Raw genomic sequence first — 17,763 nt, 5'->3', positions numbered from 1 at the left:
CACACTCCTCCCTATTATCTACTCCTGATATATATATATATATATATACATATGTATATATTCTACATGGAATTCGTGGGAAGAGCTTGGTGGCAAATTAGGTAGAGCAGCCATGGTAGTTTATTGCGAAGGGTATCCACCATTTTTCATAGGCACGATGGCAAGTAAGGAGGGCACCAACAGGTTTTGCCATCACTTCTGCCTGTGGCAATTGTCGTGCCCTGTATGCGTATGCATGTGAGTGCATGCATGTGTGCGTGTGCATGCATATGCATACGTAGTGTACGTGTTTAGGGTATTACAGAACGTGGCCATATAGAGTGGAATCAGCGAATAGTCTCGCCATATAATATTCTATATGATAATATTTCTACATAGACATGTGTGCTTTCACTTGTTACGGTTTGTGAAAGCGCAATATGTGGAAAATTTGATAATTTTGTATTGATGAATACATGAGTTTTTGTATGCAGGTTGTCAGAGAACTACATATCTATAATAAGCAATTCAGAATGCTAGCACTCAGTGCAACACCTGGTGGTGACCTAAAGGTAAAATATACTTAGTAATTTGTTTGGTAGTTAGTTTATATACACCTAGACTACCAGTAAACCTGGTTGTAGAACCACTATGCCTTTGTTCATAACAAAGCTATTCATTGGTGATAATAGTACTTATAATAATAATGATAGCAATAATAATAATACTAAATACTACTACTACTACTAATAAAAAAAATAGTATTAATAATAATTAATACAATTATAAACCTCAAAGCCAAGCGAGATACAGCTACTGATCTTCTGTTACGGTGTTGCACGTTGTGTCCGTCAGCGGCGTTGTGTTTCTCTGCCACCAGGTGGTGCAGCAGGTGCTCACGAACCTGCTCGTCTCGCACGTGGAGCTGCGCAGCGATGACTCGCCCGACATCACGCCGTACACGCACGAGCGTCTCGTCGAGAAACACGTCGTCTCGCTCGGACCCGAGCTCACCGCGCTGCGAGACAAGTACCTGCAGGTGCGCCGTCGCCACGGCAACGCACCGACGCTATAGTGGCGCGCGTGATGAGGCACGTTGTCGTCACGGCAATTCACCAACGCTATCGTGGTGCGCGTGATGGGTCGGTTTGTCGTCATGGCAACGCGCCGACGCTATAGCGGCGTGCGTGATAGGTCGGGTTAATTGTCGTCGCGGCAACGCGCTGATGCTATAGCGGTGCGCGTGATGAGTCGGGTTGTCGTCATGGCAACACGCTGACACGACAGTGGTGCACATGATGGGTCGGGTTGTCGTCATGGCAACACGCCGACACCAGAGTCGCACGTGCGCGCCTGGTCGGGTTGTCTCGCTCTCTCCCGCGTTCTCTGGATTTCCTTCTGGTTTGTCAATGCAGCTTAGTATTATATGCTGTGAATACAGAGTATAGTGTTATGCAGCATGAATATATTTTAGCTTTGTACAGTGCGAACACAGCATATAGTATTACAGCTAAATCACCATGGTTCAGTCATTCGCAAGCAAACATTGCTATCGCAACAGCGTTAAAAATCGTTTCATGATGTTTTTTGTCGCAAAAAACCTAGGTGGTGGGCGTGGTCGTCAGGAGACTCAGCAATAATTACGTGCTGCGCTGTAACAACCTGCTCAGCCTCTCCAAGTTCCAGCTGCTTCGCGCACGTGAGGAGTTTCGGCAGAACCCGCCGTCGTCGTTGCCGAGGGGCCAGTATGGCACGGTGGAGGGCGATTTTGCGATGTGCACGAGTCTTTATCACGGCCTAGAATTGCTCGTGCTCCACGGAATCAAGTCTTTCCACAATTTTCTGCAAGTATGTATGAATGAACGTTCTGCCTTGTAGATTACACCAGTTATTCATGGTATCGGCATAAATTGAAACAGCACCAGGCTCACTGGTGATATTTGCAAGCGTTCTCTCACAAGCTCTTGTCCTACCCTCTCTTTTCCCACATCTCTTTAGCCACTTTTCATCTCTTATGATGTTTAATAACACCAATATTTTAACTCTGATGCTCTAACTCGATATGTATGAACAGTAATGTATGCTCTCTCTCCCACTCTCTACATCATATCTCTGTTAGGTTTGTAGTTTACTATTAGTTTAACCCAGTTGTTCATTGCTAACATTGGTTCAAATGTCTTCACTGAATCCCCAGTTAGCTAACCCACTGGAACTGCACCCCCGCAGTTTACACCTAGCCCTCTTCTTCGTATAAAGCTAAGGGGGAAGTGCTCGTGTTGTTATCAGGGAATATTAGAAGGCGTCAAGAGCAACCCGAGAACACGTGCTGAGCTGATGCGTAATCAGGCCTTCATTGAGATCATGGAGCACGTGCAAGCCAAGTACAGCGTGTCGTCGTCACAGGTAGACAACAATCGTGCATCACAAGCCACTCGCGCAGGTAAGCACAGCACACCTGACCCCTCAACATATGCTCCTGTAGCATCCCTCCTCAGCATCCTCATCCAGCATCCTTCCCTGGTTTCCTTCCCCCAATATCCTTCCCCAGTATCCTCCCCTAGTGTTCTTCTCCAGCATTCTCCCCGATCATCTATCTTCAGAATCGTGTTCCAGTAAAGTCTGTAATGCCATGACCCTTGCCCAGCACTCCATTTCGAAAGTTATGCCATCTTGGATTCGATGTCGTAAGTACTCATGATGTTCCTGACGACGTGCACCAGTTTCGCTCTCATCTTTCATTGACTACGTCACGAATTTTCTGTAGTGTATATTTAAAAAAATTAGGTTGCAATTTTTTACATGAAAAGTAAGTAATAACGGCACTAAATGTATCCTCAAGTTCTTACCCGATAAGATTGTTCTTCAACTAGTTAAAAATAAAAAAAATCTGGGCGATTTGATATATTGATCATGATATTAAATGCTTGCTATGGGCTATGTATGAGTCATGGGTGTTTGTTCACATCGAATGGAATAACAAAATAAGAAGTATAATGCAGCAATTTAACCATAAAAAGTTAACAGTATCACTTACATTTTGCAAAAAAGTGGACATTTTTTTAACAACTTTTACTAGTTACTGTGACGTAATCACTTTATTGATGCACGCTGACTTTGCAGGTGCTTCCCTCGCCGGGACGCTAGCGTCACCACGCATCTACAGCCATCCGAAAATAGAGAAGCTGGAGAAGATTGTAGTCGACCACTTCCGTCAGAACCAGTCAGGTTAGTGAGCTGTAACGTTAGATAGCAATGAATGATCAATGGAACACATGTTAGAGATATATACGTAATTAGTTATTGGCTGGGCATAAGGGAACTTAATCAAGTAGGAAAAAGGAGAAATTGATAGAGCAGTTAGAAATGAACCGAAATTAGGTCAAAATAATGATGAAAATATGTTAAAACTGAACACAACTAGTAATTGTTAAAACGTTATTACAGATGTGATACTGATAAGTTTTATTTTATTACAGAGACCTAGCGTAACTGTCGGCACACTCCTTGAATCACTCACTCCACACATTAGGATTAGTCGGGCGATTCTCGCCGCGTCCGTTTCCATCCGGGAAATGTTCAGCGATAATTTTATTTATATCAGTGGTTCTTAACTTCCTTTGAATCATGGACCCCTTTGAGAATCTGGTGAAAGCTATGGGCCCCTCCCCAGAAAAATGCACATAAGCACATAAATACATAATTTTGCATGCGCCTGGTTCACGGACCCCCTGAAGCCCATCCACTGACCCCAAAGGGGTCCATAGACCACAGGTTAACAACCACTGATTTATATTATATAATTTTATAATAATAGCTGAAGAGTTAATTTTTCTCGTAGCGAACACGAGGGTGATGATCTTCTCTCAGTATCGTGACAGCGTGGCGGAGATCGCGGCCGTGCTGCGTCGACACGCACCCACCGTGCGCGTGATGAGCTTCGTCGGTCAGTCCACCGCCAGCAAGTCCACGAAGGGTGTCACCCAGAAGGAACAGATGAAGGTGCGTCCCTCCCCAGCTCTCACTCTCACTCTCAGTCTCGCTGTTGCTGTCTCACTCTTGCTGTCGCTGTCAATGTCTCACTCTTGCTGTCACTGTCACTGTCTCACTCTTGCTGTCGCTGTCACTGTCTCACTCTTGCTGTCGCTGTGCGGGCGTTCACGTGAATATCTTGCGGCAATTAAATTGGTTAACATTTAAACAATTGGTAATTCATTGGTAAACGATTGGCATTCATTAAAAATTAGTAATTATACATGTTTTTTCGAAAATTTTTGCGTGCAATCGCTTTAAGTAAGTGCAAGCGTTTACCTCACTACTTTCCACCGTCGAATCCATCTTTCTGGCATCGTTTTCAACAACAATCTTATCGGCGTCGTTATATTGCCTGGATGAAGAGATCAGTGGCTAACCCCTGTATAAGCATCTGTAACAGTAAGAACGTGGAGAGATTTATGCATCCCATCGCCCCACGCGGCGTATCGGAGGGAGCAGTTCCATCGCTGGCTTCTTACAGCTACTGCTTACTCGTGCTGTTCTACAGGTGGTGAGAGAGTTCCGCGAGGGCGGCTACAACACGATCGTCGCGACCTGCGTCGGGGAAGAAGGCCTGGACATAGGCGATGTCGACCTCATCGTCTGCTACGACGCTCACAAGAGTCCCACCAGGTAGAGAATGTAGCCCACGAACATAGCGCAGAATGCATGACCGTTGACTGACGAGGAGACAAGCGTAATTAAGACTCATTAATATGCATTTCGTTAGGTTTCACGGCAGTGTTATTAGTTGTTCATAAGTTTGGTAATATCCTGAGTTGTGAACGTCTGAAATTTTGCACAGTTTATATGTTATTTATGTTGATTATATTTTATATTTACGTAAGCAATTATTGTTCCATACCCCTATTCGGATGAATAAACAAATGCCGCGTTTTTCAAATCGGTTGAGTTCCGGGTTCGCCTTACGAATGAAATTTGGAACCAATTACGTGCATAACCCATGGACCCCCGCTATAGGACAAGTAGCGTTTTCCTTTTCCTTTTTATTCCTTTTATTAAAATGTTGGGTAGTCCATTACTCGCTGCTAAAAGGTTCGTTGGGTTTTGGTAACTTTAGGCTGGTGCAGCGTATGGGTCGAACAGGAAGGAAACGCCAAGGGAAGATAGTCATGCTGGTCACCGAGGGCAAGGAGGAGCAGGTGAGAAAATGTACTATAGTACAGTAAACGAGTGTCAAATGTAGAGTATTACTCTTCCCTAGATGCTATACCCCAGGTTATAACGACATGCAGAGATTCCTTCGTTTACCAAGTGTGATACGCGCGTATGGTGAGTGAATATAACTATTATGTCAGGAAACATGTGAATTCGTGTGTTACTAAGACGTACGAAGATTCTCTCGTCTACCATATCATTACTCATGCGATACACATGCATGACGGGCGAATATAAGCATCACATTATTAAACGTAAGCATCCCCACATTACTAGGATGCTTAGGGATTAATTCATTTACGATTTTACGATTCACTCGATTCGTATACGTGGCGAGCGTGTAAGTATCACATCTGTAAACAAGTGAGCGTCCCTCTGCGTCTGCGGTGACGTGTGGAGATGCCCTCATTTATCATGTTACCAGTTCACGCAACTCTCACATGCAATGAGGTCATAATAAAAATATTATTTGTTTGCCCTCACCCGACCGACCCGCCAAAAAGGAGCCGACTCTTTATTTTTTTATTTTTTTTATTTTCTCCGAATTTTTTATTGACTTTTCCCAATCTTTTTTTTTACAAATTGTATTACTGTACATTATATAAATCTGTAAGCAATACATTATATGTACAAAGAATAACAAACATTCAACATAAAAGGTACCTCCACACAAGCATACCATGTAGACACCATGCTAAATTTGTAAAAAGACCCCCCTCAAAAAAGAGAAGCCTACCTACCTACCCAAACTTTTCAGCCTAAGTCGGGTGAGGGCAAACAAAGATTTTTTTAATTGTGGCTTGAGCGACACTGCATATCTGACGCTCCCGTAATCTCCTGTAATGCGCGGCGACGACGCGACCGCGGGAGTAACTCTGAGACGTGTTGCTTTCAGACGTATAACACGAGCCAGCAGAGCAAGCGCAGCGTTCACCGCGCTCTGCTGGCCGGCTGCCGCGGCAAGCGTCTCATGCTCGCTGCCAATCCCCGCATGCTGCCGCGCGGTCTCACGCCCGCCGTGCACAAGATGCACATGACCGTGGCGATTGCACCGCAGGAGGAGGAGGATGAGAAGCAGCAGAGGAAGGGGAGGAGGAGGAGAGGTGGCGATGGGTCGAGGCAGGAAGGTCGCGCCGGCAGCGCGAATGTGTTGGGGCTGTTTGCTAAAAAGGGTAAGTGACGTGTGTGTGCATACGTGCATGTGTGCGAGTGTGTGTACGTGTGTGTGTGTGTGTGTGTGCGTGTGTGTACGTGTGTGTGTGGGTGTGTGTACGTATGTGAGTGTGTGTGTGTGCGTGCGTGCGTGTGTGCGTGCGTGCATGCGTGTGTGTGTACAGCTTACTATTTACCTAACCGTTATATTCAATGCTACCACGCACATGTGCAACATCTGAACTTTTTCCATGCATGGCGTCACTGCAGCTAAGCAAGAAGGAGAGTTTCTCACGGAAGAAGAGTTGGCATATTGGGGTGAAAACTTCCAGGTTCCAGACAGCGATGTTGCTGTCTTGCCTCGGCGCCCAAGATGGATATCCCTGAAGTCATACAGTGAGAATGAGATGGTGAGGGGGAGCATGATGTAACTGGTGTAATCAGATTAGGATAGGGTACGATTCAAGAATTGTCATATCCGTCTGGTGTTGATCTCTTTCTCCAGAGTACAGTTTGTGTGCATATGCTAGTGTTGGTAATTGTGAACAGCTTCTTTGGAAGTCTCTCCCCTGTCTTGTTTTGTTAACAGACATCCAAATGATCTTTTATAAAATAAAGGTTGAAGGTTAAACAGTTATGAACGATTCAGTGTTTATAAAAAAATTAATTATTAGCATGTATTGCAAAACGGTTATGTGGAATTTGTAATCATCATCTGAATTAACAACAGAACATAATGTAGTTGCTATGCACAAAGTATTTTTTTGCCAAAACATACGTTAGATGTTTCATTCTCTGCTGTCTTGACAACTAGTTTGTGATTAAACTTCGCTGAACATTTCCAACTTTTTGTTGTTTTCCAACAACAATAGGATCGGGATGTATCGGTGGCAGGAAAACAGCAAAAGCTGTCTCTTACTGAGTGGATACCGTGGCAGAATCAACTGCAGAAGACAGGGTCGGTGGGGCATTCGAGAACAACAAGAGACTACGTTAACCTCAACACGTTCATGGAGGTATGCAACCTCCCACGATAATGCCTTAATTAATTAATTATTAATGAATTATTTATAAATTAATATAAACTTATGAATTAATTAATTATATCACCTATGAGGAATCTAATCTTGGATAAAGGGCAGCAAGTGCAAACCCTGGATTTGGGATCACGTTAGTTTAACCCTCTCATCGATTTCTTTCTATGTATTTAAGATGCCAATCTTTTTTCTTGGCATTCTCACCATCTTGTGAATCTCCTTTCTCATGTCATATTACCAAGAACAAATCTATAAGAGCGTAGCATATTATAATAAATCAGTATGGATACATTTGCGATAATACACACTTTAATTGTTTTATGTTCGTCGAACTTAAAGTCATACAAAGCAAAAAGTAGAAGTAAATAAACGGGTTTTCGTCCCAAGCAATACTGTCGATGGGCTCTGCAGTACGTGACATCTAGAGACATACGATCGTGCGACAGTACTTGAGTCGTACAATGCAAAAAAATAGACGTAAATAAACAGGGGGTTTCGTCCAAGCACACCTGTCGATGAACTGTGCAGAACGTGTGACATTGCTGTCATGTTTGCAGGCACAGCTGGGGGAGGATGGACGTGTTGACAATTGCTGTCATGTTTTGCAGGCGGCAGCTGGGGGAGGATGAGACGTGTGACCATTGCTGTCAGGTTTGCAGTGCAGCTGGGGGAGGATGAGGACGTGTGACATTGCTGTCATGTTTGCAGGCACAGCTGGGGGATGAGGACGTGTGACATTGCTGTCATGTTTGCAGGTGCAGCTGGGGGAGGATGAGGACGTGTGACATTGCTGTCATGTTTGCAGGCACAGCTGGGGGAGGATGAGGACGTGTGACATTGCTGTCGTGTTTGCAGGTGCAGCTGGGGGAGGATGAGGACGTGTGACATTGCTGTCATGTTTGCAGTGCAGCTGGGGGAGGATGAGGACGTGTGACATTGCTGTCATGTTTTGCAGGCACAGCTGGGGGAGGTGGGAGTGTGACTTGCTGTGTGTTTGCAGGCGCAGCTGGGGGAGGATGAGGACGTGCGACATTACTGTCATGTTTGCAGGCGCAGCTGGGGGAGGATGAGGACGTGTGACATTGCTGTCATGTTTGCAGGCACAGCTGGGGGAGCATGAGTACGTGTGACATTGCTGTCATGTTTGCAGGCGCAGCTGGGGGAGGATGAGGACGTGCGACATTACTGTCGATGTTTGCAGGCCCGCACTGGGGCGAGCGATGAGGACGTGTGACATTGCTGTCATGTTTGCAGGTGCAGGCACAGCTGGGGGGAGGATGAGGACGTGTGACATTGCTGTCATGTTTGCAGGCACAGCTGGCGGAGGGTGAGGAACGTCGTGTGACATTGCTGTCATGTTTGCAGGCACAGCTGGGGGAGTGATGAGGACGTATGACATTGCTGTCGTGTTTGCAGGTGCAGGCACAGCTGGGGAGGATGAGTGACGTGTGACATTGCTGTCATGTTTGCAGGCACAGCTGGCGGAGGGTGAGGACGTGTGACATTGCTGTCATGTTTGCAGGCACAGCTGGGGGAGGATGAGGACGTATGACATTGCTGTCGTGTTTGCAGGTGCAGGCACAGCTGGGGGAGGGTGAAGACGTGTGACATTGCTGTCATGTTTGCAGGCGCAGCTGGGGGAGGATGAGGACGTGTGACATTGCTGTCATGTTTGCAGGTGCAGCGCACAGCTGGGGGAGGATGAGGACGTGTGACATTGCTGTCCGTGTTTGGCAGGTGCAGGCACGAGCTGGGGGAGGATGAGGACGTGTACGGGGAGGAGATGGCTGCCTAACATCAACACTGCTGACGTGCTGCAGCCAGGAGAGAGGAACCTTGCCGGCGCCGGCGGAGAAGGTACGTGGCTTCTTCCTTGACTCGCACATCGATTGTTTAGTCGTGGCTTTGTTCCCGCAGATGCATAATGTAATGTAATGTCAAGAGGCGATTAAACATAATTTGATTTTATTCTCTCCTGAAAAATATTAATATAAGTTAATGAAATGTATTGTAATATATATAATATTAATATAATATAATATAATATAATATAATTAATATAATATAATATAATATATATAATATAATATAATACAGTATAATATAACAACGTAACACAAAAAATGTTATATACATAGTATGATACATAGCATGCTGCTTAAGACATGATGCATGCTCGCTCACTCCTGCGTGCATATATCGACCCTTGCACCTGCCTTGTTAGTGCATTACAAGTTCACAGCACAGGGCACAAGAAAGGTCGGGAAAAGATACCTCTTATTAATATCCGCATGAGAACCGTATAAGCAAAATCGCTTTTTTTTCACTTGGCAGGGAATTCTTCACAGGTACTCGCACGGTCATTCCGGAGACACCATCGCGTGACGACCGGACCGGTTGCGAAGGTCGAACGGGCAGGAGCGAAGAAACGGCGGCGGATTAAAACTGCCGTGCTCTCTGCCGACGAATTCAAGAGGACGCGGCGTTGATGCGCAGACGACCTCCCAGCATTCTCGGGTGTCGCGTCGCGCAGACGACGCGGTGATGGCGAACGGTGGCGCACATGGCCAGTTCGGTTGGGCTCCGGGCATCGCCAAGTCGAGCGAAACGGCGGAGTTATGCAAGCGGAGCGGCGATGGAAAACGAAAGGGGAATAACCAGAGGGAGAACCAGAGATGGAGAGGAAAACCAGAGAAGGAACCGTGCGTCGTCGTGCTGTCGTCCAGCGAGGAATCGGACGACGGAACTCGCCCTGCATCGAGGAGAATCGCCCACGGCAGGAACTCGCATACCAGCATCGAGCGTGATATCGCATCTCGAGAGATGGTCTCAGCCGCGGTCTCGAGGCGGTGCGGGGTGACAGCACGACGAGACGCCAGCATGCGGGGAATGCCGCGCGCTGCCGCTTCCTCGCCCGTCGCCTGCTGAATGAAGAGGGAAGAGATGCTGCGGCCGCAAGCGCTGCCTGACGACGAGCCGACGACGCATTTGCGACGGCGCGATGGATGGAAGGCCGAGTGCGTGGCCCCGCCGATGCGCGCATCCCACTATCCACTTGGGATGATTGACTTTAGCAGTACGTTTCGCAGTGACCCGTCACGTCCTAGGAATGAGTTTGTGACGCGCTCATAATGCGAACAGGCGAGGTGCCGTATTGCTTACTTATAGTCCTCTTGGTCGCCACACGACGAGTAGCCGCGTCACGGGTGATCGTGGTCTGTGGCCCTATGAGTCTATCAGAGTGGTGATGCAGCTCCTGTCATAGACGCAAGTGGTCGCCTGTCATGAGGGCTCACAAGCTCGCGGCCTCGTCGAATGACGACAAGGTCGCCTCTGCGATTAGCGGCTCTTCCGCAGCGAGAAGACGTCGCGGGGAGGCGCGTTCGTTCTTCGTAGCAAGGCGGTCGGTCCTCCCTGGTGCATAGACGCAAGGGTATCCTGTCAAGCGCAGCGCGCCACGGCAGAGCGGCCGTGGCCAGCGCCGGGTTGTTAAGCGATCCGAAGGGCCATGTTTGGTATTGGGGAGATGAAACCGGCTCGGTCTGGGGTCGGGATCGCTTGACGTCGCTTAGCACTGGTCATTGATCCGCGCTCATTTTACTCGTAGTGTAATCTCGCGCCGGCACAGCGGGGTTAAGGAGAGCGAGGGTGGTGACGGCAGCATCAGAGGATCGGGTGGACGAGAGCGTAACGCAGTGGCGGGCGGGCGGGGGGAGCAAGGGGCAGGGGGAGCGAGGGCGGGGCGCGGTACAGGGTGCCGACGCCCCCCAGCGCGGCCGCGGTGGACCTGAGCTTCCTCACGCGACCGCATTCCCCCGTCGACGTGCTAGAGATGGTGGAGGAGTGGGAGCGGGAGGGGCGGGGCGGCGACGACGCGCGCGCCACGCGGGGTGACGTCGCAGCGGAGGCGCGCTCACCGGCGAAAGATCCACCTGTACAGACTGGCATACCTGTGATGATCGACTTAACTGTGAGAACCAGCGTACCTGCAATCAAAGAACTACCTGTGATGATGGGCTCACCTATGAAGACAGACATGCCTGTGGTGACCGGCGTACCTGCGGTCGCTCTTGCTCCCGGCGCGAGACGTAGAAAGATGTCGGTAGCAGTGGACGCCGTGCGCATCGCGCCGCGCCGCAGAAATACATCCTCCCCCAGCGTTCACCCGCGGGTGGATCGGCCGGCGACGACCGCAGCACCCAGTGATGCGGATACGCGCGATCGTTGCAGCCCCGCCCGCGCGGGCGACGCGCGTATCCACGACGACGGGTTGTTAGCAGCAGCCGACAGCGTGCGCGTCCACAGCGACGAGCAGATGCTGCCGTTCCACAACTACTTGTCAGGCGGCGGCGGCGGCGGCGACGACGGCAGATTGAAGGAACGTCTTGCAGTGGCTTCCTCTTCCTCCTCCTCCTCAGCCTCTCTCTGCGAGCGCGGCGAGTCGGAGGGTGGAACCTCCGCGATGCCTTTCGCCGGGTACCTCTCTGGCCATCGCACCGGTGCGCGTGGAAACACCTCCTCCAGAGACAAGCAGAAAGCTCCACCCGAGGGAGAGCCAAGCGAGGTGTCTCCATGCGGGGACATGGCAGCGGCGGTGTCCTCCATTCCCCGGTCACCGCGCGTCGCGGGCGGTTCTCAGGCGTTGTGCAGTGGCGGGGCGTGGATGAACGCTGACGTGCGCACACCGTCGCAGCGTGACTACGAGGCGTGGCCCGGCACCGCGGCGGCAGCAATGGCGGGGACGACGGCGGCCGACGGGTCGTGGTTCGATCTCACGCAGGCGGTCGACTACGTGAATCGCACGGCCGACGCCTCTCTCAGCTTCGCTCGCTGCTCCCCTGCCGCGGCCAATACTGCCAACGCCAACGCCGACGCCTCTATCACCTTCGCTCGCTCCTCTGCTGCCGCCGCCAGCACCGCCACGTCTCTCATCATCGCTCGCTCTTCTGCTGCCGCTGCAGACACGACTCCGGCGGCGGTGAAATTCGCGGCAGAGGAAAGTCGGCCGATCGTCGACGTCGAAACCGCTCCCGAGTTTGACCTTGGCTTTGACTTTGACGACGACCTGACCTCCGTGCTCGCTCCACCCTCTCCCTCGGACGCCAAACCGCCGGTGTCTCTCGCTGGCCAGCCAGATGACGCGGGATCCGTGAACTGCAACGACGGCGGCGAGGTGTCGCGCGCGCGGAGCAAGGACGGCCGCGAGTTTGAACTTGACCTCGGCTTTGACCTCGTCGACGACGTCGACAGCTTCCTGGAGGAGGACGACGACGTCGTGCCGCCGTCGCCGCGGCAACGAGGGTTCGCATCCATGGTGACGAACGCAAGCCGGATAATCCCGCCGTCGAAGACAGCGTCTGCCAAGTCGGCGTCCGATCGCGTTGTTGCCGGCCGATCGTGCGCGGATGTCAGCAGAAGTAGAGAGTCGGCCACTACGGAGACAGCGTCCAAGGATCATCACCGGGATGTAGCGGTAGCGGTATCGGTAGCGATCGGCGAGGGAACGCGCGTCGGCAAGGGGGTGACGGTGGTTCCTGATTCGCCGAGAGTCTCGCCGCCTCGCCATGGCAACGCGCGAGATTTCTGCAGGTATGGGGGTCGTTCAAAATTAATTACTGACTTTATCTTGAGCATACAGACAACAACGTACACACATACGACACACACATACACACATACGACACACACATACACACATACGACAGCATACACACATCCGTGATCTCACTCCATCCTTCAATTCAACAGAGTGAAAGAACGTGTTCATTTTCCAAATTTGGCAGAGAAATGTGAGTTGTCTTTCATGTGTAATTCTTAGTACGACAAACGATGAACCCCCTCCCTCCTACCCTTACTCGTAGTACTCAGGTGTAGGATGTAATTAAGACCTCATTATATGCATTTCGTTAGGTACCGGGCAGTGTTATTAGTTTGTTCATGAAGTTTGTGTAATATCCTGAGTTGTGAACGTCTGAATTTTGCAACAGTTTATATGTTATATCTTGATTATATTAATATTCTTACGTATAGCAAATTATGTTGCATACTCCTATTTCCGATGAATAAACAAATGCAGCGTGTTTCAAAGATTCGAATTTCCATTCGGCTTGAGTCCGGGTTCGCCTTACGAATGAAATTGCGTAAACAATTACGTGCATAAACCATGGCCGCCTCCGCCTATAGGTAGCAAGTAGCGCTTTCCTGTTCCTTTTTATTCTTTTAATTAATAATGTTGGTTAGACCTTACTCACGTGCTAACAGGTATCGGTTGGTTGGTAACTTAGGCTGGTGCACGTATGGGTCCGAACAGGAAGGAACGGCAAGGAAGATTAGTCATGCTGTCACTGGAAGGCAAGGAGGAGCAGGTGAGGAAAATTAGCTATAGTAGAGTAAACGAGGGTCAGATGTAGAGTATATACAGCTTTCCTAGGGCTACCCAGTTATAAACGACATGCAGAGATTCCATTCGTTTACCAAGTGCGATACGCGCGTATCGGTGATTGAAGTATAACTATTATGTCAGGAAACTATGTGAACATCCATGGTAGTTAACTAAGACCGTGCACGAGGATCTCTGCGTCTACGCATATCATACTCATGGCGATACACACGATGACGGGCGAATATAAGCGATACAACATATTACCGTAAGCATCCGCCACATTACTAGGATCTTAGGGATTATTCATTTCGATTTTACGATTCACTGCGATTTGCGTATGCGTGACGAGGCGTGTAAGTATCACATCCCGTAAACAAGTGACATCCCCCCTCTGCGGACTGTCTGTGGTGACTGCGGTGGAGATGCCTGCATTTATACATGTTACAGTTCACGCGACTCCTCACATGCGATAGGCATAATAAAAATAGTTGTTTGTTTGCCCCACCCGACGACACCTCGCGCAAAAAGGGGCCGACTCGAAATTCTTTTAGTTGACCTTTCCCAAATACTTTTTTTAACAAATTGTATGCACTGTACATTAGATAAATCTGTAACGAATACATTATATGTACAAGCATAACAATCATTACATAAAAGTATCTTGCCACACACAGCACAGCTGGCCGGCCGAGCATGTAGACACCATGCTAAATTGTAAAAAATGACCCCCCTCTAAAAAGACAAGCCTAAACTACAAGCAAACTTTTCAGCCTAAGTCGGGTGAGGCAAACAAAGATTTTTTCAATTGTGCTTGACGCACTGCCATATACCGACGCTTACCGGTAAGTCTCGTGTCATGCGGCGGCGACGACGCGACGCGGGCTGTAACTCTGACGACGTGTTGGCTTTCAGACGTATAACAGGACGCAGCAGAGTCAACGCAGCGTTTACCGCGCTCTGCTGGCCGGCCTGCCGCGGCAAGCCGAGCTTCATGGCTCGCATGCCAACTCCGCCACGCATGCTGCCGGCGCGCTCTCACGCGACCGCCGGCACAGCGAATCAATGACTCGTGGCGAGTGCAACCGCAGGAGGCGGAGGAGGAGAAGCAGAGAAGCGGGAGGAGGGAGAGGTGGCGATGGGTCGAAGGAGGAGAGGGTCGCCCGGCAGCACGAATGTGTTGGGCTGTTTGGCGTAAAAAAGGGTAAGTGACGTGTGTTGCATACGTGAATGTGTGGCGATGGTGGTGCTGTGTGTGTGTGTGTGTGTGGTGTTGTGTGTGTGTGTGTGTGTGTGTGTGTGTAGCGTGTGTGTGTGTGTACGTGTGTGCGTGTGTGTGTGGTGTGTGTTGTGTGTGTGTGTGTGTGCGTGTGTGGTGTGGCGTGTGTGTGTGTGTGGTTGTGTGTGTTGTGTGTGGTGTGTGCGTGCAATGTTGTGCGTGTCGTGCGTGTGTGGCGTGCCGTGTGTGGTGTGCATGCTGTGCGGTGCGTGTGTGTGTGTACAGTGCTTTATCTATTTACCCTAACCATTTATATTCAAGCTACCACGCACCATGTGGAACATCTGGAATTTTTTCCATGTCATGGCGTCAGCTGCAGCTTGAAGCAAGAAGGAGAGTTTCTCACGGAAGAAGAGTTGGCATATGGGTGAAAACTTCCAGGTTCCAGACAGCGATGTTTGCTGTTGCTTTGGCCTCGGCGCCCAAGATGTGGATATTCCCATGAAAGTCATACGAGTGAGAATGAGATGGTGAGGGGAGCATGAATGTAACTGGTGTAATCAATAGGATAGGGTACGGATTTCAAGAATTGTCATATCGCGTCTGGTGTTTGATCTCTTTCTCCAGAGTAGAGTTTGTGTGGCATATGCTAGTGGTTGGGTAATTGGAAGCAGCTTCTTTGGAAGTCTCTCCACTGTCTTGTTTTGTTAACAGACATCCAAATGATATTTTATAAAGTAAAAGCGTTTTTTGAAGGTTAAACAGGTTATGAACGAGTTCAGTGTTATAAAAAAATTAATTATTATGCATGTATTGCAAACGGTTATGTGATGTTTGTAATCATCATCTGAATTAACGTAACAGACTAAACATAATGTAGTTTCTATGCACAAAGTATTGTTTTGCAAAACTACGTTAATGTTTCATTCTCTGCGTCTTGACAAACTAGTTTGTGATTAAACTTCGCTGAACATTTCCAACTTTTTGTTGTTTTCCTAAGCAACAATAGGATCGGATGTATCGGATGGCCAGGAAACAGAAAAGCTGTCCTCTTACTGATGGATACCGAGTGGCAGAATCAACTCGAAGAAGGACAGGGTCGTGGGGCATTCGAGAACAACAAGAGACTACGTTAACCTCAACACGTCTCATGGAGGTATGCAACGCTCCCACGATAAATGGCTTATTAATTAATATTAATGAACTTATTTATAAATTAATATAAACTATGAATTAATTAATTATATCACCTATGAGGAATCTAATCTGATAAATGGCAGCAGTGCTAAACCCGGATTTGGGATCAGTTAGATTAACCCTCTCATCGATTTCTTTGCTATGTTTTAAGAAGGGCATTTCTTGGCAATCACATTTTTCTTGGCATTCTTCACCTCTTTGTGAATCTCCTTTCTCATGTCAGTTTACCAGAACAAAATCTATAAGAGCGATAGTAAGCATATTATAATAAATCAGTGGATACATTTGCGATAAATACATCACTTAATTGTTTTATTTTCATCGAAACTTAAAGTCATGACAAAGCACAATAAGTAGCAAGTAAATAAACGGGTTTTCGTCAAGCAATACTGTCGATGGGCTCCTGCAGCTACGTGAGCATCTAAGGAGACCTACATCGTGCGACGTACTTGAGCTGTACAATGCAAAAAAATAGACGTAAATAAAACAGGGTTTCGTCAAAGCCACACCTGTCGATGACTGTGCAGACGTGTGGACATTGCTGTCATGTTTGCAGCACAGCTGTGGGAGGATGAGGAGTGTGACATTGCTGTCATGTTTTCAGGTCGGCAGCTGGGGCGAATGAGGCCGTGTGAGCATTGTTGTCATGTTTGCAGCGCAGCGGGGGAGCTGAGGAGTGGGTGACATTCTGCTGTCATGTTTGCAGGTGCCTGTGGGGGATGAGGACGTGTGAATTGCTGTCATGTTTGCAGGTCAGCTGGGGGATACGGAGAGGACGTTGACATTGCTCGTCATTTATGCAGTCACTGGGGGATGGATGAGGACGTGTGACATTGCTGTCGTGTTTGCAGGATCAGCTGGGGAGGATGAGGACGTGTGTACTTGGCTGTCGTGTTTGCAGGTGCAGCTGGGGGAGGATGAGGACGTGTGACATTGCTGTCATGTTTCAGGGCACAGCTGGGGAAGGATGAGCAGACGTGTGACATTGCTGTCGTGTTTGCAGGCGAGGCTGGGGAGGATTGAGGAATCGTGCGACCATTACTGTCATGTTTGCAGCGGCAGCATGGGGGAGATGAGGATGTGACTTGGTGTCATGTTGGGCAGGCACAGCTGGGGAGCATGAGTACGTGTGACATGCTGTCATGTTTGCCAGCGCAGCTGGGGGAGGATGAGGACGTGCGACATTACTGTCAGTTCGGCGTGGGAAATGACGTTGTACAGGCGCTGTTGCAGTGAGGGTAGGATGAAGGACGTGTGACATTGCTGTCATGTTTGCAGGCAGCAGGCGCTGGGGAGGATTGAGGAACGTTGACTGTTGCTGTCATGTTTGCAGTGCACAGCTGGGGGAGGATGAGGAGCGCTGACATGCTGTCAGTTTTGCAGGGCGGCACGCGGGAGGATAGGGACGTGTGAACATTGCCTGTCACTGTTGCTGGGGGCAGGCACAGCTGGCGGAGGTGAGGACAGTGTGACATTGCTGTCATGTTTGCAGGCACAGCTGGGGGAAGGATGAGGACGTTATGACATTGCTGTCCGTGTTTGCAAGGTGCAGGCACAGCTGGGGAGGGTGAGGAGGTTATGACATTGCT

The 17,763-nt window shown here is 49.0% G+C and overlaps 2 protein-coding genes across 2 annotated transcripts in view; both read left to right on the top strand.

The window, feature by feature from the left end:
• The window catches only part of LOC106816464 (Fanconi anemia group M protein homolog), a 13,797-nt gene extending 3,929 nt beyond the window's left edge, over positions 1-9,868 (top strand). Inside the window, exons 6-20 of the mRNA XM_014821089.1 lie at positions 153-223; positions 474-551; positions 860-1,018; positions 1,585-1,827; positions 2,266-2,419; positions 3,100-3,204; positions 3,818-3,978; positions 4,520-4,644; positions 5,093-5,174; positions 6,086-6,362; positions 6,613-6,752; positions 7,215-7,358; positions 8,796-8,820; positions 9,117-9,236; positions 9,714-9,868. Coding sequence (XP_014676575.1) covers positions 153-223; positions 474-551; positions 860-1,018; positions 1,585-1,827; positions 2,266-2,419; positions 3,100-3,204; positions 3,818-3,978; positions 4,520-4,644; positions 5,093-5,174; positions 6,086-6,362; positions 6,613-6,752; positions 7,215-7,358; positions 8,796-8,820; positions 9,117-9,236; positions 9,714-9,868 — 2,039 coding nt within the window. The remainder of the gene's footprint in view (positions 1-152; positions 224-473; positions 552-859; positions 1,019-1,584; positions 1,828-2,265; positions 2,420-3,099; positions 3,205-3,817; positions 3,979-4,519; positions 4,645-5,092; positions 5,175-6,085; positions 6,363-6,612; positions 6,753-7,214; positions 7,359-8,795; positions 8,821-9,116; positions 9,237-9,713) is intronic.
• Positions 9,869-11,211: 1,343 nt separating this feature from the next.
• The window catches only part of LOC106816453, a 16,215-nt gene continuing 9,663 nt past the window's right edge, over positions 11,212-17,763 (top strand). The window contains exon 1 of the mRNA XM_014821079.1: positions 11,212-12,968. Within this exon, the coding sequence (XP_014676565.1) occupies positions 11,212-12,968 (1,757 nt within the window). The remainder of the gene's footprint in view (positions 12,969-17,763) is intronic.

Source organism: Priapulus caudatus, unplaced genomic scaffold (assembly GCF_000485595.1).
Source record: "Priapulus caudatus unplaced genomic scaffold, Priapulus_caudatus-5.0.1 Scaffold32, whole genome shotgun sequence".
NCBI lineage: Eukaryota > Metazoa > Priapulida > Priapulimorpha > Priapulimorphida > Priapulidae > Priapulus > Priapulus caudatus.
The sequence above is the reverse complement of the archived record's forward strand: the minus strand, read 5'-3'. Positions and strand labels throughout refer to the sequence as shown.